Source organism: Catharus ustulatus, chromosome 2, assembly GCF_009819885.2.
Source record: "Catharus ustulatus isolate bCatUst1 chromosome 2, bCatUst1.pri.v2, whole genome shotgun sequence".
Classification (NCBI taxonomy): Eukaryota; Metazoa; Chordata; class Aves; order Passeriformes; family Turdidae; genus Catharus; species Catharus ustulatus.
This window is the reverse complement of record NC_046222.1, coordinates 100,572,543-100,600,306: the sequence shown is the minus strand read 5'-3', so window position 1 is coordinate 100,600,306 and position 27,764 is coordinate 100,572,543. Positions and strand designations below refer to the sequence as shown.

General features: G+C 39.0%; 1 protein-coding gene across 4 annotated transcripts in view; it reads left to right on the top strand.

Annotated features, from left to right (window-relative positions):
* MYO16 (myosin XVI) overlaps positions 1-27,764 on the top strand; it is a 374,829-nt gene that overhangs the window by 120,489 nt on the left and 226,576 nt on the right. For all 4 annotated transcript variants that reach the window (XM_033052141.2, XM_033052140.1, XM_033052142.1 and 1 more), the window contains exons 3-4: positions 5,211-5,281; positions 9,812-9,955. In XM_033052141.2, coding sequence (XP_032908032.1) covers positions 5,211-5,281; positions 9,812-9,955 — 215 coding nt within the window. The remainder of the gene's footprint in view (positions 1-5,210; positions 5,282-9,811; positions 9,956-27,764) is intronic.

Genomic DNA, 27,764 nt, shown 5'->3' with positions numbered 1-27,764 from the left:
CATATTCCAAGTGACAAAAACATGAAGCCTGGGATAGGAGGAGACTGTGATAATCCATTCCAGAATCCAGCAGGGTTTTAGCTGTGCTTCTGCAGCAGTAAGTAATGTTTATGCACATCATGAACAAATAAAGCCTTCCAACTGGAGTTATTCCTGCTAAACTAAAGAGACCAGAAATAGATGTTAACAGGAACAAAGTTTACACTTGCTCGTTGCTATTCCCCAGAGGAACAGTTATTAGGAGCATACACTAGCACTCTATATACAGCACAGTAGATGACCAAATGTTAGGTTTTACATATGTTAGATATCTTTTTTTAATTTGTTCTCTTACTACTAAAACTGAGTTTGCTGTGAATGCATCATTGCCCAGGACCTAAATTTGCGTTGCCATCAGTGGCAGATCCCTGGTGAGTTACTGATAGCCCTGGGCCCTCTGAATTCACCTTTCAGGTTCTGCTGCGACTTCAGATCAGTACTCCTTTTGTCTGCAGCGAGGTCACAGATAGCTCTGGATGCTAGTGTAGCTAGATTATAACCACAGGGCAATGTAAGTGCTAGTTGTTGCCATATGTATCATAATCCTTAATGCGTTATGCACCACAGTTACACAGAGCTAAACAAAACTGTGCTAGGTAATTGTCACCTTGTCATCAGCCAGTTGCTATAATAACTAAAAACTCAAAGCAAACCAAGACTAGTCCAGAAAAAGTAAAGCCATATAGTCCAGTTACACAAGCAAAGTTAGTACAAGACCTGTGCCTGGTAACAGGCACAGCAATAATGGCTGTACTGCATTATAAAGCTATATTATTAGTTGTGATTTAGTCAATACAATCAATGGAAAGTGAAAAGGTATTCAGCTCTCTGGAATAATTTGATTAAAATTGCAACATCAAGGATGCATGAAAAGCTCTGTTGACTATTACCTTTCTTTTCTGATGAGACTTCAATGCATCTAGTGCTTTCTAAAACACCTTTATTAAATATGAAATTCTATTCCAAGAGGTCAATAATTCTGTGTGTCAAATCTAAAAGATATCAGTGAATGGATGGACAGGAAGGGCTTCAGTGTTTGCTGGAAGTTTTTTACTTTGGGGCTGGTATTTTTTTTTCAGGTAAGCGTCAGTTTCCTGATTTTTAAGTCAATTTTTAGTCTCATCTTTCCTGTAAACTTTTCTTACATGAATGATTGCAAGTAAAAACAAGCTTTAAAAGAAAGTCTTGTGAAAGGGTCCTTAAAATTGCATTAGGAGATATTTTGCATTTCTTGAATAGAATTTTATTTTCCTTTCTATCCTCATTAGGGCATTAAATCCCCAATTAGTATCAGCAGCTAGTATTTACTAACTACTTCTAGGTGCTAGTTCTATCAAAAGGAAAACATGGACATCAGGTGAATATTTTCTACTGATTAGTGAAGTCTTAAGTAAATTATCTAAGTGAGTTGTCTAGTAGGAAGGGGGATTTGTTTCTGTGATCTTCTTTTCTTGATTTACTTTTTTTAAAATTGTGTTTTGCAGAGGGGATACATTCAAGGAAGGAATAACTTTTTAAAATTTGTTTTTAGATGCAAAGGCATGTAGCATATAATCCTGATTCAGGACACAGATTTTTGCCCAGTTGAAAGGAGAGTTTGCATATCTTGCCCTGGTAGTCTGCGTGAAGTGAATTTCCTGAAGCCCTGATCAAGCTGGATGCAATAATGAGGAAAAAGACACCAGACCCCAAAAAAAAGAGAACAAAGCTGCTGATCTTTTATCCACATTCCCTAATGTTTTTGTATGTGACTCAAGTAATTTGTTTATGGTAACAATTATTTAATATTCTACTTGAAGATCAGAGTTAGAATATTAGTTCTTTGTGCTGTAATCTTGATATACATTTCTGCTGGTAGAAAAAAAAAATAAGGCAAACCAATTAATTCCAATGGATTCCAAACTCAGATCTAGAAATGGTCTGTCTTTTTTTGGTTTCAACTGCAAGGAGTTGCAAAATGGATCTAGAAAGGCGTTACAGTAATTTCACAACCATAAAGTGCACCGGACTATAAGGCGCACCCTCCGGGAGCTGGCAAATTTCGCAACTTTGTAGATCGTATAAGGCGCACCGGACTATAAGGTGCACTATTTTTTTTTGCAGCAAGGATCTGTGATGCGTGTAACAGAGTAGTAACACCTCCCTGCCAGCGCTACTCTCGGCACCTGGGGCCACCTGTGGCCACCCCCCACATCACTACTTGGCGTTCCTGCGGCGCTGCCCTTCCCCCCCCAGCCCCGTGGCTCTCACTTCCAGTTTGGAAAATGTCACAACTTTGTACATTATATAAGGCACACTTGACTATAAGGTGCACTTCCGGCTTCAAGCCGAAGTTTTAGTCAAAAGGGTGCACCTTATAGTCATGAAATTACTGTACTTTATTTTGCATACCTTATCTGTGAGCATCAAGTCTTTGCGGGGTTGGTGGGAGGAAGATATCCAATAAATTGCCCATATTTTTTAGATCTGAGTAGCTAGAGTTTCTTTCTGTCTCTTGGTTGCTATTTTACGCTCCAGATGTGGAATACTGTTAGAAATGCAATTTCCCAATCCACTGACCCCACTTCTGCCAAAAGAGAGAAGTCTTCATCCTCTGTCCTTGCATAGAAGGACCTTTCCTAAAGTCTCTTTTGGTGATCCCAAGCTCATAATGACTAAGTTCATCTCAGTGACCCAATAAGAAATTCCAAATTTAGTTTTTGCTAGTGTTATTTTTTTTGTGCCATCACAGTCAGCTCCCACATGCAGAGACAGCCAGAGGTAGAGGTGTGGAAGTCCCTTTGTGAATGGGGGAAGGGAACAGACTCCTTCAGTTAATGCCTTACCTGTCTTATCCCATCTTGTAGAAACACAAACTGAGAATCCTGCTTCGTATCAGTCCTGGTGATATCAGACTTCTGCCACCAAAGCACAGTGTGCTTGCTCTGCCACCACATGATGTGTGAATTTTTTTTTTTCCCTCTGGAAAACAGGAGATGGAGGGAAGGGAACACTTTGGAGTGTTAATTTCTTCAGGTGAAATCCTGATGGGATACGGAGAACAAAATTTTCAGAACCTTAAGAAATCTTCTGTGATATGGAAATAATATTTTCTGCCCTACTAAAGAAATGGCTTAACATAGGAACATTGGAAATATTAACTCTTGATATAATTGCATGCCTGTTTAAGGAAGGAGGATTTTACTCACTTTAAACCTGAAGTAGAGAGAACATCTCCATATGTGGTCAGAAATTTAGGTATTAAAAAAGGGAAAACTTAGTTCTGAACCTCTATTTTTAGTGGCCTCTCTCTGGATGAGGACAAGTGTGTTCTCCAATATGAGATTTGTAGCTCTGAGAGAGCAGAAATAAATGGTTTGCTATTTATTGTTGATTCATTACTCCTGACATTGTGAAGTATTTTAAATAATTCTGCACTTTCCTTCTCTGGTTCTGTGCTTTTCGTCTTGCTTAGCAGGTGTTGTGCAGGTTTTCTTGTTCTATGTTACCTATTGTTCCCATTCTACTTTTGGTGAGTGTGCTGGGGATGACAGGGACTTCTAATAGTGGCTAACTTTCAAAGTGGCATTTGCCAGAACACGTAAGTATTTTACAGTTATGTAAATTAAATGAGGCAAGACCTTTGGTGAGGAGAAATAGGTACCATGGAACTATCCATAAAGTAAAAAATTATTTGGTACTTTTGGTTGATCTTTGATTTTTCAGAGTTTAAAAAAGGATAAACAATTAAGTGAATTTGCCTAAATATTGCAAATATTTGTCCATTATACCGGTGTGGTTTTGCTATATGATGTGTTTAGTAATGATGATACCAAGGATTTCACTCTAATTTTACAGGCTTGCAACTATTTAACCAAATATCACTTTTTAGGAGGCATTTTTGTAGGGCACCTGGTCAAAAATAATTCAGCACATTCAGAAGATATTGCTTCTATGAATTGACAATATTTGAAAAGATAAGTGATCCTTCTCAAATAGGTTGTGTCTGAATGCTGTAATAGGTTTAAATGTACAGTGGAAATGGAATTGCAATACATCCTTGAGAGAAAGAAGACAGATACATGAAATGTAGAGATAGGGAAGAAGTGGTGGTCATGAGTCTGTTGACAGATTCACAGAAGAGCCTTGAGAGAAATCTCTGACCCTTCTGTAAGACAGACATCTCAGTGGAACCCATTTCACAACTTAAAATTTCCTTGCAGTTGTTAGCACAAGTCCATCCAGAATCTTAACTAAGAATTAAGCTCAAGACAGAACCACCTGTACTCCCACTCAGGAAACATTATTGGCGGCTATTCTCATGGAGAGAAACCTTTTAAAAGGGTTTTCCCTGCCAGTATAATGAAGACAGGGTTGCAATGCTAGTGTGGAGTCCCCAGGTACTGCCAGGCATTGCTACTGTGCAGTTCTGCTAAGAAATGAGCACTGTTTCCATGAGTCAGTCAGTGCTTCGATTCAGAGTGAAAAGGTTATAAAGGCAATAAAGACCATGGGGGAAAAATTTTCACACTTGAGTGAGCACCAATGTGAAGGGTTGAGGTTTTGCTTGCACTTACAAGCCTGTTTTCATTTCAAAGGGGTTTGATACATGTAACTGGGAGTGGAGTGTGGCTCCAAATATCGTTTTAAAGATTATGCTGCATCAGTGATCTGACAATGCACTGGAAAGGTTATATTGAGTGCAGACCACTTAGCTTTGGTATGATGATTAATTTCAAGTGATATCAGTTATGAATACTGGTTTCAAATATTTACTGAAAAAGTCAATATATCTCATGGGAACTTTGAAAAGTAAAATAACACCAATTAACTGCGATTTTATTCCCAAATGAACTGATCAGGTGATTGTGACTTTGACACTTCCCTCCCCTCTCGTATGTACAAAACTGGAATGCTCATCTGTATACTTGAAAAGTCCTTGATACTGATATTTATATTGGTACTTGATATTTATTATTCATTAGAAAGATTTTTGCTGTACAGGTTGTGTGTTAAAACAGGGGAGATGGCAAATGCTGACATGACAGTTTTGCAATTACATATGAAGTTTGAATATATTAAATCCACTGATGAAGATGATTAAGAATCAGCCTATTAACAGTTCAGAATTAGGTGTACTGCTGTTATATTAGGTATATTAACTCTTGTTGCTCTTTTCTTTGACTTTTCAGTGCTACGGCTGTTGAAGGATGGTGCTGACCCTCACATGCTCCTTTCCTCAGGAGGCTCCTTGCTCCATCTGGTAAGAGTGATTGAAGATTAGTGTTTGTGACTGTGGATAAACATAGTGGGATAGTGAGTAGCAGATTTGGAATATTAACAAAGAAGAAAGGCTTAGAAGTTGGTTTGGTATTTTGATTGTTTTTTTTTTTTTGTTTAAATGTACTGAGCTCTTCCATGGCTATGATTGTGTCCAAATATGTTTTTAAAATAAATGGTCATTTTCAAATTGCTTACAAAAGGATGGTACGTATCATATAAGTGGTAGCTAACAAAGGAGAATGAAGTGTTTTATTTAGAAATTATCTGTGCAGCAAGAAAGAGCAAAGGAAATACTGCTTGATTCCAAACACAAAATTATATGGTTCAAAGATTCGCAGGTCTTATATGAAAAAAAAACCTAAAAAAAAAAATTCAAAACATGATTTAGCATTTTACCTTTAGTTTTTGTGATACTTTCTTGCCCCAGTTTCCTACATGTGGATATTTAACACATTATCTGCATTTAGTTTATCATTATTTGCATAGCAATTCAGATTGAGTAACAGAAGATAAAAGAAAAATGTTTTGTATAAAATAAAGTAAAAATGAGGTATGGACATAAAAGGCAGACAGAAAATACCATACGAGTAGAATTTTGGCATTGCCGAAGCCAGTGGCAAAACTCCTAAATAATTCCTACATCTTGCGATCCTTTGCTTTGGTCTGTGATGCTTCAGTCACAGACGTGCTGTCTATTCAATGTGAAAGTATTTTCAGACATATCCAACTTTGCTCCCTCACTTTGAGCCAGTCTGCAACAAAGTACAGTAATTTCACGAATACAAGCCGCACCAATTTGACTAAGATTTTGCTCCTAAACCGGAAATGCGGCTAATAATCAGGAGCGGCTAATACAACCTCAGAAGTGCCTGCCAGAGTGCTGAGCCGAGCAGCTGCAAAGTCGGCATTTTGCAATTGTTACAAATCGCTACTTTGTTGCACCGCGGGTGGAGCCTGGCTCCCTGTAGGCAGCACGGGGGGCAGGGAGAGAGGCGGGAGAGCTCTCTTTCCTCCTCTGCCACAGCCCAGGGGAGAGACGGGGGGGGCCCGGCGCCGCCATTGCTGCGGCCCGGGGAGGAGAGGGGGGACCCGGGCCGCCCCTACTGCGGCCCGGGGAGGGGGGGGGAAGCCCACGCCGCCATTGCTGCGGCCCGGGGAGGGGGGGGGAAGCCGGCGCCGCCATTGCCGCGGCACGGGGAGGCGGGGGGAAGCCCGCGCCGCCATTGCTGCGGCCCGGGGAGCCGACGGGAGCCCCGCGCAGCCATTGCCGCGGCTCGGGGAGCCGACGGGGTGCTTTGTCCCCGCCCGCCGCCGCCGCGGCAGGAGCGGGGAAACTCCGTCCCTGCCCGCCGCCGGCGCCACGGGCGCGGGAAAGCTCCGTCCCCGCCCGCCGCCGCTGCCGTAGGAGCGGGGGAAGCTCCGTCCCTGCCTGCCACTGCGGGGCAGCGCCGACCCGGGGTGACCGAGCCCAGTGGCAGCGGCGGCCGGCCCCGAGCTGCAGCACCGGGCTGGACCACCTGGCCCCGTCAGCGGCCCCTAGCGGGCCGAGCCTGCACAGCCTTAGCTCAGCCAGTAAACCCCGCCCTCCCGCGGTTCTGTTACTAATTGCACGCGGGTCCTCGCTGCGAACGACAGAGCGGCTTACATTCGGGTGCGGCTTATCTATGGACAAAAACCGAAATATTTGCCAACACCCAGAGATGCGGCTTATAGTCAGTGCGGCTTGTATTCGTGAATTTACTGTAATGAAAAGTCTGCTGACTGTGTTTCATTTTAGAACAACTGGATTATGTTTCTCATAGTATGTATACAAAATACAGTAATTTATTGATGAGAGAGCCTCTGTAATATTACTGGACTCCAGCACACCCATACCCATGCTCTTCCAAGATAGTGTTCCTGTTATGTAATTAATTTGGGTAAGGGACTTCAGGAAATAGAGGCCAAAGGGGAAAGCACAGTACTGATTTGGAAGAGAGACATTCTTGAATTATCTTTTCTCCAGCTCTTTCTCTGCTGCAAAGATGCTCAATCATTTTTAAAAATTCAGTCCAAATGAGATGTTTTCTTTGGTGTTCCTGAACAAAAGGCATCCCAAATCTTACTCCGTGCCAAAAGCTCTGGGAGGCAATCATTATCTTCAGTGTGGATGATTTGACTTCTGTCAGGTATTTTAAAATGAAAGAAAAATTAATCCTCAGGGATGTTAAGCTGCTTTATCTAGTTTAACTGATGCACAGTTTTTAACTAGAGATACAATCTCCAGTTGAACTGTGCCATTTTAGGTTTCTTGATCTGTATCATGCCCTAATTCACTGTCACAAACAGTGTCTCTCAACTGGTGCCTGCTGCTTCACATGCACACCTGCTTCCAGTGGAAGGGAAGTATTCTGCAGTAAGAAATTTGCAGTAGGGAGCTATGTGTAACCTACTGCCTCAGTTTAATCAGTTACTTGTAAGTACTCATAAGTGATTTAGAGCAAATGCTCATCCTACTGGAGATAGAGACAAACCTGAATTAAATGAAATTGGTATTTGACCCTGATTTGAGAGCAGTACAGACAGGAGAGGAGAATCATGATACAGGGAAAGAAGATAAGCCAAACTTACTTTTCATCATGAATTGAAACTATTAATTTAGCATGTACCTGTGTTATGTTCTTAAAGCCCACTCGGATCCATTCTAAACATTAGCTTCACAACTGTGAAGCTGCTGGGTCCAAAGGAGAGGTTAGTGTTTATGCTTTCCACTTGCAGGCTAAATCTTTTGGTGTCAGAATGAATGGAAAATATACGTATCTTGACATTCTTCTTAAAATCTAATTCATTCTATAATTCTGTTTTCTTTTCCATATCTGTTAACTTCCAAAATGTGATATAATTCTGAAAAAAAAAAAAAAAAAGAAAATAAATGTGGCACTTGGTAAAGATTCTGGTTTTGTCTCTGTAGAGAGTATCCCAATATGGTTGAATTTAGGCAAGCTATGGGAACTTTAAGAGTATTCACTGAACTCTCTTGAGGTTCCATGAGAGAAGTGCAATAAAAAGCGAGTACATGCCTGAGCTGCCCATACAGTAAGGAGCACATGGTGCCAGGTCAATTCACACAGGCAATCTCCCACCCCCACCCTTATAACAAAGTATATGTGTCATAGTTTTTTTTCTGGATCTTTAACTGAGCTTGTCCAGTTGTTTCACAAAACCTATTAAACAAGAATCAAGGAACAGCAACAAATCTGAGCTGCAACTAATCACAAAAGGCTCTATGTCTATTGTTAATACACAAAATGGCTCAGTGATACCTGTTATCTCTAGAACTGGTTGGTTAGAATATGCTATCTATAGTATCTTACCTCTGATTTGTTAAATTTCATCATAGAGCAGCTCAATTTAAATTGTACTGATACAATGATTGATACTGGTTCAACAAAACAAAACTGTTACTAGAACTGCCAGATAGGTTACACAAACTAAAGAAAATAAATCAGAATTTATTTTCCGTTCTGTAATTTAATGGTCAGTATATTTAGAAGTATTTTATGGTAGGACTGCTTTTTATCCTGATAGAATTTAATATTCATCTTCTGGGTTATCTATGATTGCAGTGGTGTGTGCAGCTGCTGCATTCTGCTGAAGATCTCAGCTATATCTTGACTTCAGTTGAATCCAGTTGCATACTTTTCCTTCTTCCCCACTTCCTTTAGTATCCTGGCTTCCATGCCAGATTAAAATAACCTCTTCCCTGTGGGGAAAGAGATAGGATCCTTCTCTAAAGAGTTCCTGCACTTGTGTATGAGGCCAGAGTTAGGGTCTTAACTGAGGTGCCCTGATTGTCTTTTAAGGAATTATCCATAACCTTTTGCATAAGAAGACACAGATGTGACAAAGAAGTAAGGTCAAAAAATGTCCAGGCCATTTTTTTCTTCTCTACCAAAATCGTGACTTGTGACCAAGGTATAGAAATGTGCACGTGTACATGCATATATACACACACATGTGCATCCCTGCACCCCACAGTAACACCTTCAGTGTGCAGAGTATTTATCTGGTAGGGAGACTTGAACAGGAATCTGTATAGTTAGTGGATTTGAAATAGAAGAGGGGTCTGAAGAAGGGTGTATTATTGCCCTGAACTGTATAAAAGGCAGAGAGATTCATGTATGCATGGACATATGTATGTGTGGGTGTGCAAATACTTAGCACCACTCATGATGTGATCATCATGCACTGATGCCTGTGTTCTGATTGGCTATAACAGTACTGAACAGAAAAAAGCATCATCCTTATTGTAGATTCAGCAGATTTCATAACGAAATGGGGGATTCTGTGAATCATACACATAGAATTGGAAATCTCCACACAATTATTTCTATAGATTCCTCAGCTGCAGTTTCTTACAAACACAGCAGCTTAACTACAGTGTGTCATCTGTACAATTTAAGTTGTATGTAATAAATTTAGTTGTACACTGAGAAAAAACCACCCCTAATCCGCTCTTTTCTTCTTCTAGTGTGCTCGCTACGATAATGCATTTGCTGCAGAAATTCTAATTGACAGAGGAGTAAATGTAAATCATCAAGATGAGGATTTCTGGACATCAATGCATGTAGCCTGTGCCTGTGATAACCCTGATATTGTCCTGTTACTGCTACTAGTAAGTAAAGCAAACCAATGCATTTTGTGCTTGAAAAGGAGACAGAATGTAGCATCCTAAGGTCTGAAACTGCTGTATGAATGCAAAATATTGCTACTAATCACATCACTGAAAATATATTCAGTGTTTGGTTTTTTCTTGACATTGCTTTGGTGCTCAGGATTTTTAGAAGGCATTTTTGGGACTTCAATGAGAATATATTGCAAATATTAATGCCAAGTATCTCCTGTTTCTCCCCTGTGGTCCAAGCTTATATCTCTGATATGCACTCAGTCCCAAATGGGCTATTAAGATAATTTCTTTTCTTTTCTCCTTGTCACTTTCTGTTAAGGGTTGAGTTCTCAGACAATCTTATAAAAAGCTTCCTCTGAAAAGCAAGTATTTGCTCACTTACACTCAGTAGTCATTAAAAATTGTTTGTGGACATGGTCAAAATGAGAAATTTAATATTTATATGAACAACTTTTTAATGCTGAGTTTGCCCAATGTAGTAATAGATCTGGCATTCAGCCTTTATAGAGAATAGTAGTGTGCCCAGGTCTACAGGTGTGCCTTGTAGAGAGCAGGTGTACCCAATGGCATCCTGGCTGTGTCAGCAATAGTGCTGCCAACAGGACCAGGACAGGGATTGTCCCCTGTACTCAGCACTGATGAGACAACACCTCAAATCCTGTGTTCAGTTCAGGGCCCCTCACTGCAAGAAAGACACTGAGGAGCTGGAGCAAGTCCAGGGAAGGGCACTGGAGCTGGGGAATGGTCTGGAGCACAAATCCTACGAGGAGCGCAGCTGAGGGAGTTGGGACTGTTTAGGATGGAGAAGAAAAGGCTCAGAGAAAACATGAAAGAAGGTTGTAGCAAGGTGGGGGTTGACCTCTCCAGCCAGGTAGCAATCAACAGGACAAGAAGAAATCATCTTGAGTCACACCAGGGGAAGTTGAGATTGCATATTCAGAAAAACTTTCTGTGCTAAAAGAGCCCATTGGAATGGGCTGCCCAGAGAAGTGGCAGAGTCAGCATCCCTGGAAGTTTTTAAAAGATGTGTGGATGTGACAGCTATGAGACATGGTTTAGTGGCAGACTTGGAAGTGCTGAGTTAAGGGCTGGACTCGATCTTAAGTATCCTTTCCACTCTAAATGGTTCTCTGATTTTGTTTTGTACTTCCATTCCTAGGACCACAAGCTCTTGTTTGATGCAGTGGTACTAATGCAGCCCTTTGCTCTCAGTTCATTGATGCTGCTCTTTAAAACAGTAGTGCAGAAACAGCTCACAGTCTTGAAGTTTTTTGGTCTTTGTATAGTTTAAAAATCTTTATTTTAAATAGGTTGTTGCAAGGTCAGAGTTTCTTGTCATGCTTATAATTGTATTTCAATGTTACAAGTATAGGGAAGGGATATATATTTTTAGACTGTCTACTTGATAATACATTTAATGAAATCTCTTTGGGAGATTTAGTCCATTCCTCCTGTTTAGACAGGAGCTAGGCACACCAGCTTGCCCAGGACCAAATCATCAAGATGGAAAGTTCACAAACTCACTGGGCAACCTGTATAGTAAAAACAAACCAACCAAGAAACAGAACAAAATCCCCAAACCAAAACAGAACAAAAACAACAACAAAATCAGATACATCTGATTTTAAAAATTGTCATTACTCCTGGCAAATAAAGGACAAAATTTCCAGGTAGTGTTTTATCTCTTATATTAATTACCTCAACTTGTCCAATGTAGATACCTCTAAAGCCTATGTATCTTTTGTATTCTGCATGTACTGCTAGACTGATAAACAAATTGGAACAAAGCAGTTTAATTGTAAAAACTCTTGTCCTCTTGTAAAGGAAGGAATTTTCAGAATTTCTGAATGCAGTGCTGTTGTCATTAATAGGAATAGTTTAGGTTATAGAGGGCACTTGTAAAATTTCCCTTGCCCATTTTTGCCAGAAGCTTGATCTAATTAAACTTCAAGTATTTCTTTACAGGGTTATATCCAAAATAATTTTCAAGTGCCCATGAATGTCTTTTTTATTTGGTCCCTTCATCTGAAGGTTCTGAGTATTTTCTGATAACTTGGTTATGTAATGGATTAAAATTTCAATAAACAGGGATACATGCATGTGGATTTTTGCAGATAAAGTTTGAATTGTCTGTATTATTTGCAATAATGTCTGGTAAATTTACCCACATTTAGGTGGTCGGCAGTTTTAAAGGCAGAGCTTCCTTGACTAGATAAATAATATCTTTATACTGTCCCTTCTAGAATCAAAATAAGGATTTTTAAATTCTGAGATTTAAAGATTTTTAAAGAGATGACAGAGGAAGGGAAACATTCTTGGGTAAGCCGTAGGTTTTGAGCCATCACATTCATGTTATCTTTAATAACGTTTGACAAATTGAAGTTGAAAATTGAGGTTGGATAGACTTATTTTTCACAATTCTGAATTGCCTTTGCGTGAGCAATTCATATTAGAAATTACTTTGCCTTGAGGTTAGTGTTTCATGGACCATGTCTAATGTGTACCATGAGCCTTGATAATGACAATATGAGCCACAGTCAGCTTCTATTATGCCACAGTTTTTCACTGGAAGAAAAAATAATGCTTCTTGTAACCTCAGGAATTACTTTTAAACAAATATTTCTTCTGGACTGAGTTTATAGCCTAGACAATAGCATATTTTCTTTTCAGGATTTGACCTAAAAGGTAACAGCATGGTCCTTTAATTGTTCAATTCAGATTTCTGTAAAACTCAGACAAGGCAGTGGGGATTACCTCAGTAAGGACTTAAAATATTTCTTGAAGGGGAAGTAGAACAAATTAAAAAAAATTTAAAAAATATATAGTATATGTAGATCCCAGAAGGTTATAATGCTATCAATGAAGATTTGCCTAAATACTCCCTCTTTCTGACTTCACCCTACTTTTGGTGGTTTTACATTTTACTCTGGCTGAGACAAGATAGTGACTTGTCATTTATCATCTAAAGTGTGGTAACTCACAATTTCTTTGCTCTGGTGGATAGCAATGAAGAAATCAAAGCTAGCTCACTGCAAACTAGGAGGGGCTGTGGGTGTTTGCATTGTGGTAATCTGCTGTTGTGTCCTGTTGGAAGGCTATGGGAAATGTAAGTACTGTTTTTGGAATAGATGCAGGAAGCCATTTCTTTCCATAATTTCCAACACTTTATACTAGGAGGTATAGCATTCAAGGGACATATTTCTGCCTTCTCAGTTTTGTAGCTGTCAGCAAGGGAGGGGAGCCCTGCAGTGAACATCCAGGAGATACATCCAGTGTGTGCTAATCAGGGGTCAATGAGGAGCTCACCCTGGGGTGGCAGCCCTCAGACGTGAGGAGGTGCAGAGATCAGGAGAGATCCGTAGGGGTCTGCCTGCTGTACATGCAGATGAGGTGGGAAAGGTCACACTCATCAGTCACTGCTCAGCTCTGCGTACTCTCCCTGTGGCACAGAAAATTGCTTTTCATGCCTTTTGCATGAAGGAGGCATGGGAATTTACTGCTCGAACTAGGGTCAGGTTATGCAGTAAGGGTTACACCTAGGGCTAAAGTGAAGAAAACCAAAAAGCCCACACCTCCTAGAACTCTGCAGTTCAAAAAGGCATGGCAAGTAGAACAAAGTGCCACAACACAGTTCCATCCACATTTTTCAGTTGGCAGCAGCGTCATCCCTGTGAGACTCTGCCTGGGGTTAGGGTTATGCCTAAGGTTGGGGTTCAGAAAACCACAAAGCCCAGAGCTCCAAGCACTCTGCAGTGTAAAAAGGCATGCCATGAGGAACACAACACTGCCACACCTTCCCTCCATCCTCATTATTCTGCCTGCCAACCATGTCAACTCATGAGGCTTTACAGCTCTGCTTAGGGTTAGAGTTCCACCTAGGGTTAGGGTTCAAGAAACCACAACCCCAGGGCTCCAAGCACTCTGCAGTGTAAAAAGGCATGCCTCGGGAAGCATAAAACTCCTAAACATGGCTCCTTCAACAACTTTCTGCTTGGCACAAGGCACATCCCCGTAAAGGTTTCTGCTCTGCTGAGGGTTAGGGTCATGCCTAGGATTAGGCATAACCCTAGGCCAGCTAACCTTTGAGAAAACCAGAAACTCCAGTGCTTTAAGCACTCTGCAGTGTAAAAGGCATGCCATGTGCACCACAAGACTGTCATGAGGTGGCTTCTTTGATACCATTGTGCTTGGAATCAGGTTCACCCCCATGAAAATTTACTGCTTGACCACGTGTTGGGCTTACGTCTGGAGTTAGGGTTACACCTATGGCTAGAGTTCACAAAACCACAACCCCCAGACCTTCAAGCACATCACAATGTGAAAAGGCATGTTCAAGCTGTACACATCACTACCACAACTTTGCTCCATCCACATTTTTCTGCTTGGCCCCATCCTGACCTCATGGGGCCTTTGCATTTCTGCCTAGGGTTAGGGTTCACAAAACCACAAATCCCAGAGTTCACTTTTCAGTATAAAATTCACATCAAGTAGACCACAAAACAACCACAACGTGTCTCCTTCCACACCTTTCTGCTTGGTATGAGGCCCATCATCGTAAAGATTTACTGCTCTGTTTAGGGTTAGGCTTAAGCTTGGAATTTAGGTTACACCTTGGATTAGAGCTCAGAATACTGCAAAGTCCAGAGCTCCAAGCATGCTACACTGTATAGTGGCATATGAAGCTGAACACAACAGAGTCACAACTTTGCTCCATCCACTTTTTTCTGTTTGGCACCAGCCTGACCTCATGGGGCCTTTGCATTTCTGCCTAGGTTTAGGGTTCCGCCTGGGATTAGGCTTCAGAAAAGCGCAAACCCAAGAGCTTTAAACCCACTGCAGTGACAAAAAGCCCTCCAAGTAAAACCCCAAGGTTTCCACAATATGGCTTCATTGACAACTTTCTGCTTGGTACCAGTCTTGTTCCATTTTGAAAAGACTGCTGAGGTGTCATTCATTTTAGAACAAAGATGTTTAGGCTTATATAGGTTTGTTCCACATGAAATCTTTTAAGAGTAGGAATGCAACCACCACCAATTTATTGGCTAGATCTGCTCTGTCTTGTCTTGCTGCCTTTTGAAGGATCAGCACTGGATGTGCTGTCTGTAGTTCTGTCCTATTGGGGTGTGGTTTTTTCCATCATTTAGTGTGCATTGCAACATTGCATTTTACATTTATTCTCCGCATTTGTTCTATATTGAGTTGAAACACTAGCCCTGATTTGTACCTTAGTATCCAGTATTCTTTGCCCTATGCTAACACGAGCATTTAGATTTTGCTCCTCCTTTGTTAGCTTTAATCCTCTCAATTTAAATATAGCTTTAAACTTGCACCCATCACTTACAGTCTAATTATTCCTCCACAAAATACCATTTTAATTTTCAAATACTTTTAGTTAATACATAACAATGGGTAACTTTCACTTTAGTTGTGCGCTGTTCAAACCATCTTCTTGTCATGACAGCTCAGCCCCATAGAGTCTCTCGTTCACTTCCCCCAGGTCAGGACCACAAGGGTAAAAGTGAGAGAATTTGTGGGTTAAGATAAAGACAGTTTAATTGGGAAAGCAAAAGCTGCACACACAAGCAAAGCAAAAGAAAAATTAATTCACCATGTTCTAGCAGCAGGCAGGTGTTCAGCCATCTCCAGGGAAGCTGGGCTCCACCACATGTGGAAGTGATGTGAAGATAAGTGTTATCACTCTGAACATCCTCCTCCTTCCTCCTTCTTTCACCAGCTTTATATGCTGAGCATGAGGCCATATGGTGTGGGATATCCTTCTGAAGAGGTGTGGCCCGCTGTCCCTGCTGGGACAGCTCCTTTGCACCGCCTGCATTGATGGGGTGAGGAACAGAAACGGCCTTAGCTCTGTGTAAGTGCTGCTCAGCAATAGCTAAAACATCTGTTATCAACACCCTCTTCAACACAAATCCAAGACACACACTAGCTAGTGGGAAAAAAAATACTCAATCCCAGCCAGAACCGGCACACATGTAGTGAAATAAACATTGATGCTGTTGCAGCTTTGTATATTAACCTTAGTTATTCAGGCAGTAGGTAGGAAAATAAAAATACCACTTTGTAGAACCTTGTATTTTTTTTTCCTGTGCACTCTGACTGCATTATATTTCATCATGAATTCTGTGTTTTAGAGGATCAGCACTGGTTCACAGTCATATTGAGCTCCCACCTTTAGTTCTTTTTCTCAAGATAACTAGGCTGTGTTGCAAACCATACATTTCTTTATGACTTGTTTACAGCACTTTAATTTCAGAGCATAGCACAGGTAATCACTATGCAGCTACAGTTTGGCTCACACATTAGAAGTGGATAACTATGAGGTTTCTTTTCCAATGTATCTTAGATTTTGGTTTTGGGGGTGTCTTTTTCCCTCCATTCAATCCCAAAGAATAATGAAATCTTTTGATGTTGACTGACCCGAGGTTGAGAGCAACAGAGAAAAAGAAAGATGATGAGAATATGTTTTTACAGTGTCATTGTGCTATCATAAGAAGGCACCTTTAAGTGGGCAACATGAATGTTAGATTTCCACCATTCTCAGTACAGATCATGTCAAATGAAACTGGGAAGGTGTAGATGGTATTTTGGCATGTGGCACAGTTGAAATTATTTATTTATTCTTTCATAGATCCGAAAGCTTTACTGTGATAAACCTAGCACTTAATTAATTAGAAGAGATCAGTACTACACTCTCAGAACATTCTCAATACATTTTTTTAACTGACCTTACTAGGAAAAGTAAGTGTAAGTTCTATCTGCAAACTAATTAAATGTTTCATCATGTACTTTTTGGAACCTGGAACTAAAGCACAAAATGCAAATCTGGCACTGAATGTTAAAAATGCAAATTAAAAAAAAATTGAGGCTGAATATTTTTTTATCTCTCTTATTTAAGAATTTAGAAAAAATCTGTGCTTGACAGGGAGTTACCATAAAATCATTCATTAGATTTAGAGCAAGAGTATCACATATATAATATTATCCACTGAATGTGTAATCCACCTTTGAATTTGGTGTAAAATCCCCTTTCCAAAATCAAGTATATTTTTACTGGAAAATATTTACATGAACTAACTTCCTGGTGGGATGGGGCTGTGACTCTCTTTTCTGCTCCCCCAAACAGTTGATAATGGCACATATCTGAAGTAATTTCACGATTATAAGCCGCACCATTTTGACTAAAATTTTGCTCCCACCCTGGAAATGCAGCTTACACCCAGGAGCAGCTAATATGAGAAAAAATTTCTGAAATTTCCAACCCCGTAAGTGCCAGCCAGGGTGCGGAGCTGAGCACCTGCCAGTAAAACCTAGCATTTTGCAATTGTTACAAATTGGTTACTGTGTTGCGCGGCAGGTGGGGCAGGCTCCGTGCTCGCAGCGTGGGGGGGAAGAAGGGAGATGGGGGCTCCGTGCTGCCATCCCTGCGGCTCGGGGCAGAGGCTGGGGGCTCCATGCCAGCAGCACAGGTGGGGGGGGAAGCGGGGGCTCCATGCTGCCATCGCCACAGCCCAGGGGGGAAGCGAGAGGCTGCCGCCGCCACAGGAGCAGGCAGGCTCTGTCCCCACCTGCCACCATGAGGCAGCACCAGTCCGGGGCGAGTGAGCCTGGCGGCAGCGGTGGCTGGCCCCAAGTGGCCCCACCAAGCAGCCCCGCTGAGCTGAGCCAGCCGGTCCCGTCAGCAGCCCCAAGCCTGCACGGCCCCAGCCGAGCCAGTAAACCCCGCGATCCCGTTACTATTTGGCAACTTTGTTGCATGTGGGTCGTTGCTGCGAACGACAGAGCGGTTTATCATCAGGTGCGGCTTATGTATGGACAAAGAACGAAATGTTGCTGACACCCAGAGATGCAGCTTATAGTCAGTGTGGCTTGTATTCATGAAATTACTGTAATTTAATCAGACAGCAGTTACATAGTTATTTTGCCCGTGTTCTTTGCAACTGCATCAGCCTGTGTTGGCAAGCAGAGATGAATGATCAAAATGCCATTATCTTTAAAACTTAAAGAAGGGTCTTTCTAGTTCATTATTCCAGAAATAATTACTTCCTCAGAAGAAGCAATTCTGCTGTCCTGTTGTATTACAACACCCTCCCACTCAATCTTGCTCAGTATGACTTCCTCCTTTGAGTCAATATAAGAGGAGGCAGATTGAAGAGCAGTTAGAGATGATGAGGAGACAGTGGCTAACAGTTAATAGTATAAGTGATCATGTACCCTAGAAGAAAAATGATTCTTCTGTTGTTCTGAAGGCAGTTACCAATATTTGTAGTAAGGAAATTTAAATAGCATTTTTTTCTGTGAAAGCTGCAAGTATCTGTTTGAATTCACTCACAGTTTGCAGAGGCTGGTGGATGTGTGAGAAGTGTAGGAGGGAACTTTCAGAGTGTGTACTACCAGCTTATTGCCTTCCACCATTGCTAGCTGAAATAACATGGAACTAACCTAGATGAAGGCCACTAATTAATTAATCTAGGTAATGGTTTTTAATGAGTTGCTGAACACCAGATGGTAACTCTTTTACTCTTGGGAAACTGCAAAAAAATATTCATCTTTCTCCACAAAGACTGGGGAAAAGGGATGAAGCTAGGTAGTCATGGAGCCCTAAAGGTGGTCCAAAGAGAGATAAGAACAGGAACCTAACTGGATACAGCATAATGGTTAAAGCATTTGACTCTGAGCATTATCATGAAAGTAAAAAGCTAACCTAGAAAATAAATGAGGATAATAGAAAAAGAAAGTAAATATCATTGAACTTCAGTTGACAGGTAAAAATAACCAGTGAAATAGAATCTGCAGTTCACTGTACAAAGAGTTCTAAATCATGGCATAAATCAAAGCCTTTTTACATAGGAAGAAGCCACACAAAGTAAGACTGAAGAGACTGTAAATACTTATTTAATGTCTATAAATCTCTCCCTCTCATACACACATACACTTTCCCTCTCTACCAGCCTTCATCCCCTGCTCCCTTTCATCCTCCCTCTGTCCAGGTGGAAAACATTTGGGGTTGGGGATGCGTCTTAGGACACAGACCATAGCTATTAAGCAGCAGATCTGTATACTCTGGTGTTTTTAGCATCAGATCATTTCCAGAAAACAAAAACTCCTGGAAGTAAAAGAGTTAGAACTGTTGGAAAAAAATATCACCCCCAGTTTTGATTGGAGCAGGTCAGAAAAAGCATTCTGAGAGATGGACGGCATACACAAAAATGAGGAATTTTGGAAAAGCTTCACTCCAGTTCTCTTTCTGAAAGAGGATCAAAGAATGACATGAAAATCAACATCTGGCTTTGATTTTCAGTAAACATAGTTTTGTGTATAAAGAAGATGGTCTGGGGATGTTCCACCACTGGGAGATAATTGTAGAAGATGAAATTTATTCTTCATGCTAAGCAGCCTCTGCTTGAATCACTGGCATAATTATTCTGTGAGTTGCTCATGGTGTAGCTAGGGAATTGAGGACAACTGTTAGTTAAATTGTAGAAGTGAAAAGCTGCTTGGTAAGAACTTGATAACAAGACTACAGCATAGCTATTAAGAAAGAAATGGGCCTGAGAGCTGCTGAGGTTTCATTTGGATTGGTCCTATGACATTATTTTGAGTTTTCAGTGATAACCTTGAGAGGAAAAATAGGGGTATGAGAATGAAATATGTTGAAGACAATAATATGATGTCTTACCTATTGGGGTAAGGATTATAATACTGTGTAGAAATAATAGGGTATCTTTGAAGACTTAAGTAATAAAAACTGCTTGAAATTTCAGTTTAGAAAAACAAGGTCATGCTCTGAGCAACAGACATTTCTGTGATATGCTCTGGAACCATCAGTGAAAATTTGGAAAAAAAGACCTCAGAGTTTTAGTCAATTTTAAGACAATTGTATGCTACAAACACATAGCTGCATTCAGAATGAAAATATTACCAAGAGAAAGGGAAGAGTGTTTTTTCTACTGTCCAAGTAATGACAACCTGCAGTTAGCTATCTACAGTCAGGCTCAAGAATGGGAAACCGTACCAAGGAAACCTGCAAGAGTAAGATGGGAGTAAAAAGCTTATCTTAAGAGACAGGAGTAAAAATAATACATTAAAAAAAAAAATCGAAACAGGGAGGTTGTAAAAACTTATGTAAATATATCAGGATAAAGGAAGAAGTTACTGCTAGCATGAAAACAAATAATTGTAAAGGTGTTCAACAATAAACTTAAGGCAGAAATTAAAGTAAGCCTTCTTAAAGTTAGGAGGTATACATTGGAAAACAGCATTCCCTGCAGGAGTAATAGAGATTAAAAAAACCCCAAACCTGAACCATAATTGGCTTTAAAAGTGACCCTAAAGATCTAAATGAGATTATGTGTTACCTGCATTACTTACTGCTTTATCACAGTTATGGTTATGGTGTCAGCACCAGCCCTTAAACTGTCAATCCCACCAGCCCTTTATTCATAAACTCTATATGCTTTCTGTTACAGACCTTTCACTCATGCAGCTCTGACTCCTCCCTTTGTATAGCTCTCTCTGATAACTCTGACTCCTTCTCTTATTGGCAGCCTCACAGTGTACTGATTCCTTTTCTTACAGGCAGTTCCACATAGCACTAACTCTTTCATTCTGCATGGCTGGCTAACCCCACGCTGCCCCTTGCCCAGCCACCTAACCCTGACTGCCCCTCACACATCTCACTTTATCTGTCCCTTACACGACCACACGTCCCTTACCTCCTCACAGCACAGCAGCAGCCTCCTGCTCTTACTCCAGCAGAGCATCAAGCTCCAACTCAAACTGCAAGTACCTGTAACTGTGCCCAGCTATCCCACTCCTTTATGTCCCCCAAACTGATTGGGCAGACACAGGTGTTTCCTTGGCAATCAGTACAGCTGCAAGTCATAGGGAAAGATTCCCTCCTGTGCTGTCCTTTCAACCTAGCTCTCCACAGTGCTTCAGGAGATCTGTTGTAGTGTTATATTTCCACATGACAGCTGTTCTGAGGGCTGTGTGGATATAATTATTCTGATTGTATTCTTAAGACAATAAAGTAACATGCAGATGATATTAAAAAACATAATATTGTGAACAATAAATGGCTAAAGTTATATGGTAGATATATGATATCTGTCAGACTATGCTTAATTTCTATAGCCCAAAAACAGGAGAAAAGTTCATGGAAGAACACAGTTCAGAAAGAGAAGTTAAGCACTGGGCTCAGAAAGAGAAGCTGAGAACTGGGCAAGCATACTGCTTTTCAAGCATTTGAAATAGTTCTGTTTGTTTGTTTTAATATTGTTTCCAGATATTCAAAAGCAAAATTCATAATGGCCAAATAGCATGAAATCAAAGGAGAAATAAAATGAAGGCTTTTTTATTTTCTCAAGAGAAGAAGCCCCAAGGCCACGAAAGCTAGATGTTTAGTCTCTGGAAGTAAGTTGAGAATGGCATTTAGATCAGTAATTAATTGTGTCCCTCAGAAATATATATATATTTTAATCTGGATTTTCAGTGAGAAGAATGATGGTTTTTTTTATTTTTTTTTTTTTGGTTAGTATATTCTGTTTCCAAAGGCCTGACATCAGGGAAGATGGACAAATTTCAATTAAAAAAAAAATTGTTTAATTGGTATATGGGATTGGAAAGGCAGTATAATTTAGTAATCAGGACAAACAATGCACTTCTTTCATTTGGATCTGTATATCTTTTTGAGCAATATTTTCCTACTGTGGCAGATTTTGACATCAAGTATTGAAGTAAATGAAGTTAGAACCAGACCTTGAATCACCATATCATTAGGATTTAAGCCAATATTTTTTTTTTAATGGAGCATTCAACCCAATTTTCCTTTTTAAAAATATAATAATAATATAAATTAAAAATTGTACCATTAATGAATAAAATAAAAATTATTTTATTATATTATTTAATATAATATTTATTTGGATAAGAGCTGTTCCTGAATGCTAAAAACAAATCCCCAAACCACTCAAACCAACAGCTTCCTCTCCGTCATATATGGCTTTTTGTGTGTTTTCATTTCAGAAATAGTGTATGAAATATCACTTTGGCATAGTTTGTAAAGCATAATTTAAAAGGGCTTGGGAGCATGAATCTGGGAAAAAAGAGTCATCAAATGAACCTCCATGAATTCTTGAATTTCTGAGTGAGCTACTAGGGGAAAATGCAGTACTGATAAAATTTATCAAAAGTTCAAGGACAGCTTACCTTGACATGGCACCATAAAGATTGATGTGTAAAGTCATTGGAAAGAAAACTGCTGCAGGAAAAACTGGCTTACATATTGAAAGCAGATAGTTTAGGTAAATTGTAACTGTGCAGGGTTAGTGGAGCTAATAAATGAGGTGACATGAAGGTCATTAAAAGACTCGAGTTTGCACATGCGTTTCAAGACTTTTCAGTTAGAATAGGAAAGGTGGAGAAAGAGCGTTGACTTTCCAAATCTAGAATGATTGGTGTGGACTATGTGTGGAAAAAGTAGGTAATTCAGTTCAGTGTAGAACAATATAAAATAATGAGACTGGGTTGGATAGTGAAGTGTGGGAGTTCAAGTAATGAAAAGAAAAATAATGGAAAGCTGGATGTACTTTATTTTTCTGTTTTGATAATGAGCTTGAGCAAGATGTGGTTGCTGTCTGCAAGGATGAAAGGCTAAAAAGATGCTGGAAAATGTATAAAAGCTGGCTTATGAAAGCACAGGAGAAAATTAACCTTTATATTATTTCTGAGTAACAGCTGTATTTTCAGCTACTTGAAGTTTATCAAATCACACTTGTTTTCAAATGACTCCCATTAGAATCTATGATAGATTGTAAATTTTTTAAACACAGTAAATAATATTTTTCCATATGTTAAATAATGGAAAGTATTTGTTGAATTAAAATGAATACTGCAAGATTACTCACTTGCATTTATTTGGAAGAGAGATATTTCTTAAAATTATGACAGTACTGAAAGGTGGAAAAATTCATTTTCTGGAATGAAGACGAGAGAATGGTAAAGGAATTATTATGGACAATTGTTTCTTGGCAAGGTGATAGGCAGTTGATAGATTAATGTCTGCTACTTCATCAACTGCTAAGATTACACTTTATGAACATGAGGAGAAAAATTTGTCTACTAAAACACATAGATAAATCCTTGTGTAGAATTTTATAACTTTTCCAATACATATATTAATCCACAGAGACCAATTATTGCAAATAGGCCTGGAGTTTGGTTAATATATAAATGTCAGCTGTGGTTATACTTGTATTGCTAGGATTTCTAAGCATATGTTTTACTTTTCATATAATCAATTTCAAAATTTGGCGTGGAGTGTATATTTCCCCCACAGCTGTATTAGGGGCTAACTTGCTGCAGTCCCACACTGCAAGTTACTACTGACTATGACTGGAACATTTTCTTGTCTATTGCACTTTATTCATTACCTAAGCACAGGAAAATAATAGAGTTTTCTGATTTTCTGGTGAGTTCCCTAATTACATGCTGAAGTTCTGAGAAGCCAGTTTTGTATTAAGGTGACTGGCATACTAAACTCCCTAAATAGATTTGGTATTTCACATGATGATTTGTTTCTAGAAGATCTAGATTTAATTACTAACCAGCAAGACAGCATCACCCAGAGTGCAGATTAAGCCACTGTACAGTCCCTTCCCTGTACACTTGGGAACATGCTGATGTTATCAATCAACACAATGAATCTGTCTCATAACAAAAATGCAAATTACTGTGTTAAAATAGAAGTTTTGTACTCTTACTTTTTGCATTATACATTTATCTTTACAGAAACTATACACTGTACACAGCTATCATTTATTGCAGTGTTTAATCACTTGCTTTTTACACCAGCCATGTAGTACCGATTTTATTTCTTTTTATTGTGTGTGTATATACATTTACATAGGCTCTGGCTTTTTTCTCTGCATTAATAAAATGGTAAAATCTGATATCATACCTGAGGTAGTGCTGTTTATTTGTGTGTGACATTTCAAGTGTATCTAACTTACACACACACATGCACATACATGTGTATACACACTCTGCACACACACCAGACACACACATGTGCGTGTTTGTATGCAATCTCAAAATGGACTGGAGAATGAAAATCAGAACATTCAGCTTCTGTATTTCCCAAGTTACATAAATATATAGACATGGATATGACAGTGTGCACAGAAAGGAGGGGAAGATGGCTTCCCAAATCATGGGGATTAAGAAGACCATCATGTTAAACAGGGCCTTGAGGTTTGCCCCTAGTAAGACTTTCTACATTTATGTTATTTGCACTGAACCTGTAAACTAGAAGCTCTTCAAAATCGGCTTTCAGTCTTTACTGAGCCATCAAAATCAACTTCCTTTCTTTGCAGCCATGTGGTTGTGTTGTTTGTTCTGCCTTCATCTCTGGTGGACCAGGGGTGGAAGCTTTCAAGTGACACTACAAGGCAGAACTTTCTCCCACAATTTTGTTTGGAGTGTGTGTATATCTGTCTATATGCATATCATTTATATATCTATATCATCTATATCTATCTATATATCTGTATCTATCTATCTATATCTATCTATCGATATCTATATCTGAATCTATATCTATCTGTATATCTATCTATATCTATCATCTATATCTATATCTATCTAATCTATATCAATTATCTATATAATCTATATAATCTCTATATCTATATATCTGTGTAACTACTTTCCCATATATATGCATGTATATATATGTATATACATACAAACACAGAACTTTGTAAGGAAACATATTAGTAAAACTTTAACCTCGATGTCTTATATTTTATTTGTACTTATCAGTGCAGTAGTGGATCATCAGAGGATGCTTCTTATCTCCATTTTGCTCACAATAAAGCTATGCCTTACTAACTGCCAATTTTGTATACAAGTGACTGTTCTTGCTAACTCCAGGGAGTAATCTTTTTAATTCCTAAAGTATGAGATTTGTTTGACCTTATGTAATTACAAGCTTGCTTAATGGTTATAAAGTAATTGTTCACTCTAACTGTGGTGTCAGATTAAAAGACTTTTTGACAGACAATTCCGAAGGCTCACTCCCTACTGCGTGAAGGAGGATTTCTTTCTGTTGGTTCTAAAAATAAAAGGCAATTTCAAAAAGTGACCTTTTGTTGTAGTATTATATAAGACAGGGACTGATCATTTTTTCTGTGTGCCTGTCATAATTTTTAATGATTACAGTTAAAATAAAATTAGAATAAAGTGTGCTTCTATACTGTTATCAGAGGCATTCAGTGCTTGAATAATTTCAATTTTTCCCATATGCTCTGCTACTGATGGGAAGTTTGCAAGTCCCATGTGCAGAAACAGATGGGGGAATTTTACTCTTTAGTCATCCATGCTCTTTGAAGTTTCCTTTCTAATTCCCTTTTCTTGCCAAATAATTTGAGAGCTGGCAATATCAAGTCAAATACCCCTCCTTCTGTACTTCAACTATCCTTTTTTTGACCTCATTCTGATCTTTTGGTTTTTTGCTGCAGTGTCTTAATAATAGAACAGAATGAGAATGCTATTCTAGGCAAAGAGGGCTTTTGGTGAAATACAATATACAAGTCGAGTTTTCTTTGATTTCTTCAATTCTTTAGTCTACCTCCACTTTCAGTAAAAATACAAAATTTCAGTGAGAAAATAGATTCTGAATTTTTTCTCTTTTATTCATCCTATCAGATAAAAGGGTTTTAAAAGAGTTAAATCATGTCAATTTATTTTTGTGACATTCAAGCAGGTACATCCAAGTCATGTAATTATTCTAAATAACTTTTTTTTTTTTTGCATACTAAGCTAAAAGGAGTGTCTTCAGGCTCTTAGAGCCCTTCTGATACCTTAATGACTCATCATTTTGTCTCTTTTCTGAGAAACCTTCACTGAAAATTTGCAACACATATTTGGAATCAAGAGGTGCCTCCATAAAGTAGGAATGTAAGAAATAAACACAGTTATTGTTTTCTTTTTTGTCATACTTGGCTTTGGAGATGAAATTAATAGATACCTAATTCTGCATTAGCTGCTCTTCAATGTAACACCTTCTTTAATAGAAGGAAAATTTTTGGCATGTAGAATATTGAAATATTGATATTATATTAAGACAAATGTGTATCTTGAGAGTAAGGTTGGTTCCTGTAATTTCTGGTTGAATAAACCATATGTGCAGAGATTGGAGAATTTAATGTTTAAACTCATAGTTATGTGGGAGCCCTGGAATTGAATATGTTCTGCCCATGGCCTGTCCCACCAGAAACTAGAGATTCATTTGCCCTACACTGTGGCTAAACTAAAATGTCTCATGCCTGAATGCACATCTAGCCTATAGAAGCAAGATTTCATGAATGCCTGTTTCCTCACACATATAAAACCAGTAGTGACTGCATATGGAGACGAACTTAGGCTGAAGCAATTAGTGTTCAAATTGTATGGCAAAATTTAGTAATGCATTGGAGGTAGAGATTTTCATGATGTTAAAAATGATCAGTTGAAGTTGTTGAAAAACTTCAGAATGAACTATGGAAGTTAAGAAACAGAAATGGGTATTACAAAAATAATTATGTTCTTCCAATTTCTAGTCAAACTGGCTGGATGATTCTCAGCATTTCCAGATAGTTGTGTGGGAGAAGAGAGAAAATAAAAATAATTCCTTGAGGCAGAGTTAAGCCAAGGAAATCAGATTATATTCAGCTTAGAAATTAAGACCATAAATTCCAAGAAACCTTGGTGTTGTGTACTAGGATTCAGAATAGGAAGAACAACCATGAAAGACAGCTTGCTGTCTGATTAAGATCCAAGTACAAATCTGTACTCCTTTAGAAGTAATAGAATGATCCCCAGTCCTGATGATTGTTGTAGTTCTAGGGCATGGAAATAGTGGTAACATTACTTTTTATTTGACCATTTCTGAATAAGTAGCTTTTAACTTTTTTATTTCATAGCTGCATGCTTAGTTGTATTTTACTTTGAAAGATGCTATTACAAGCATACTACACTTCTAGAGTGTTTTCAGAAGTGTTCAGTACTGGAACTGAGTGGGATTTTCTTTGCCTTTTTCATGCCTTCTAGCTGATGGGCAGAGTTTAAGTCCCCATGGTGCACAAACAGATGGGAAAATGTTGGTCTCTCGTTTTCAGTCATCAGTGCTAATTCTTTTATCTTCTGCATGCATTAGTCAAACAGACTATGCCTGTCAAGCGATCTCTAATATGTGCCATGACAGCCTTTTATTTTTTAACTCTATTGAAAATCTTTTCTGTGAACTGACATTGCCTACATTCTATTAGTTTAAAGAGGAAAAATGCTTTATTCATGAACTAAATGATTGCCAAAATGGTTTTGGAACTTTGACAATTTAAAAGTATTGGTTTTTTACTATTTTGTGAAGTAATTCAACAATCAAGAGGTATGTTTTCAAATACAGTTGGGGATTTTTGTAGGCATTGGTGATCCACAACTATACAATTTTTTTTATGGACAGACACTGTATTGGCACATACTTTTACCCTTTCTTACCCAGCATGCCACAGAGATACACACTTGGGATTTTTGGAACACTGTGGTGTTCTTTATGCACACTGGCAAGCACCCACCAATCTTAATTTTTAGACTATAGCAAAAAAGCAAATCTGTTTTGATGAGCAGTTAAGTTGCATATTCAGATTTTGGTGCCCATTTTTGCAACATGAAACCCAGAAGTGCTATGAATTAAAGAACTTTTATCCAAAGAACAGATGAAATACTTTACTTATGCAAGGAA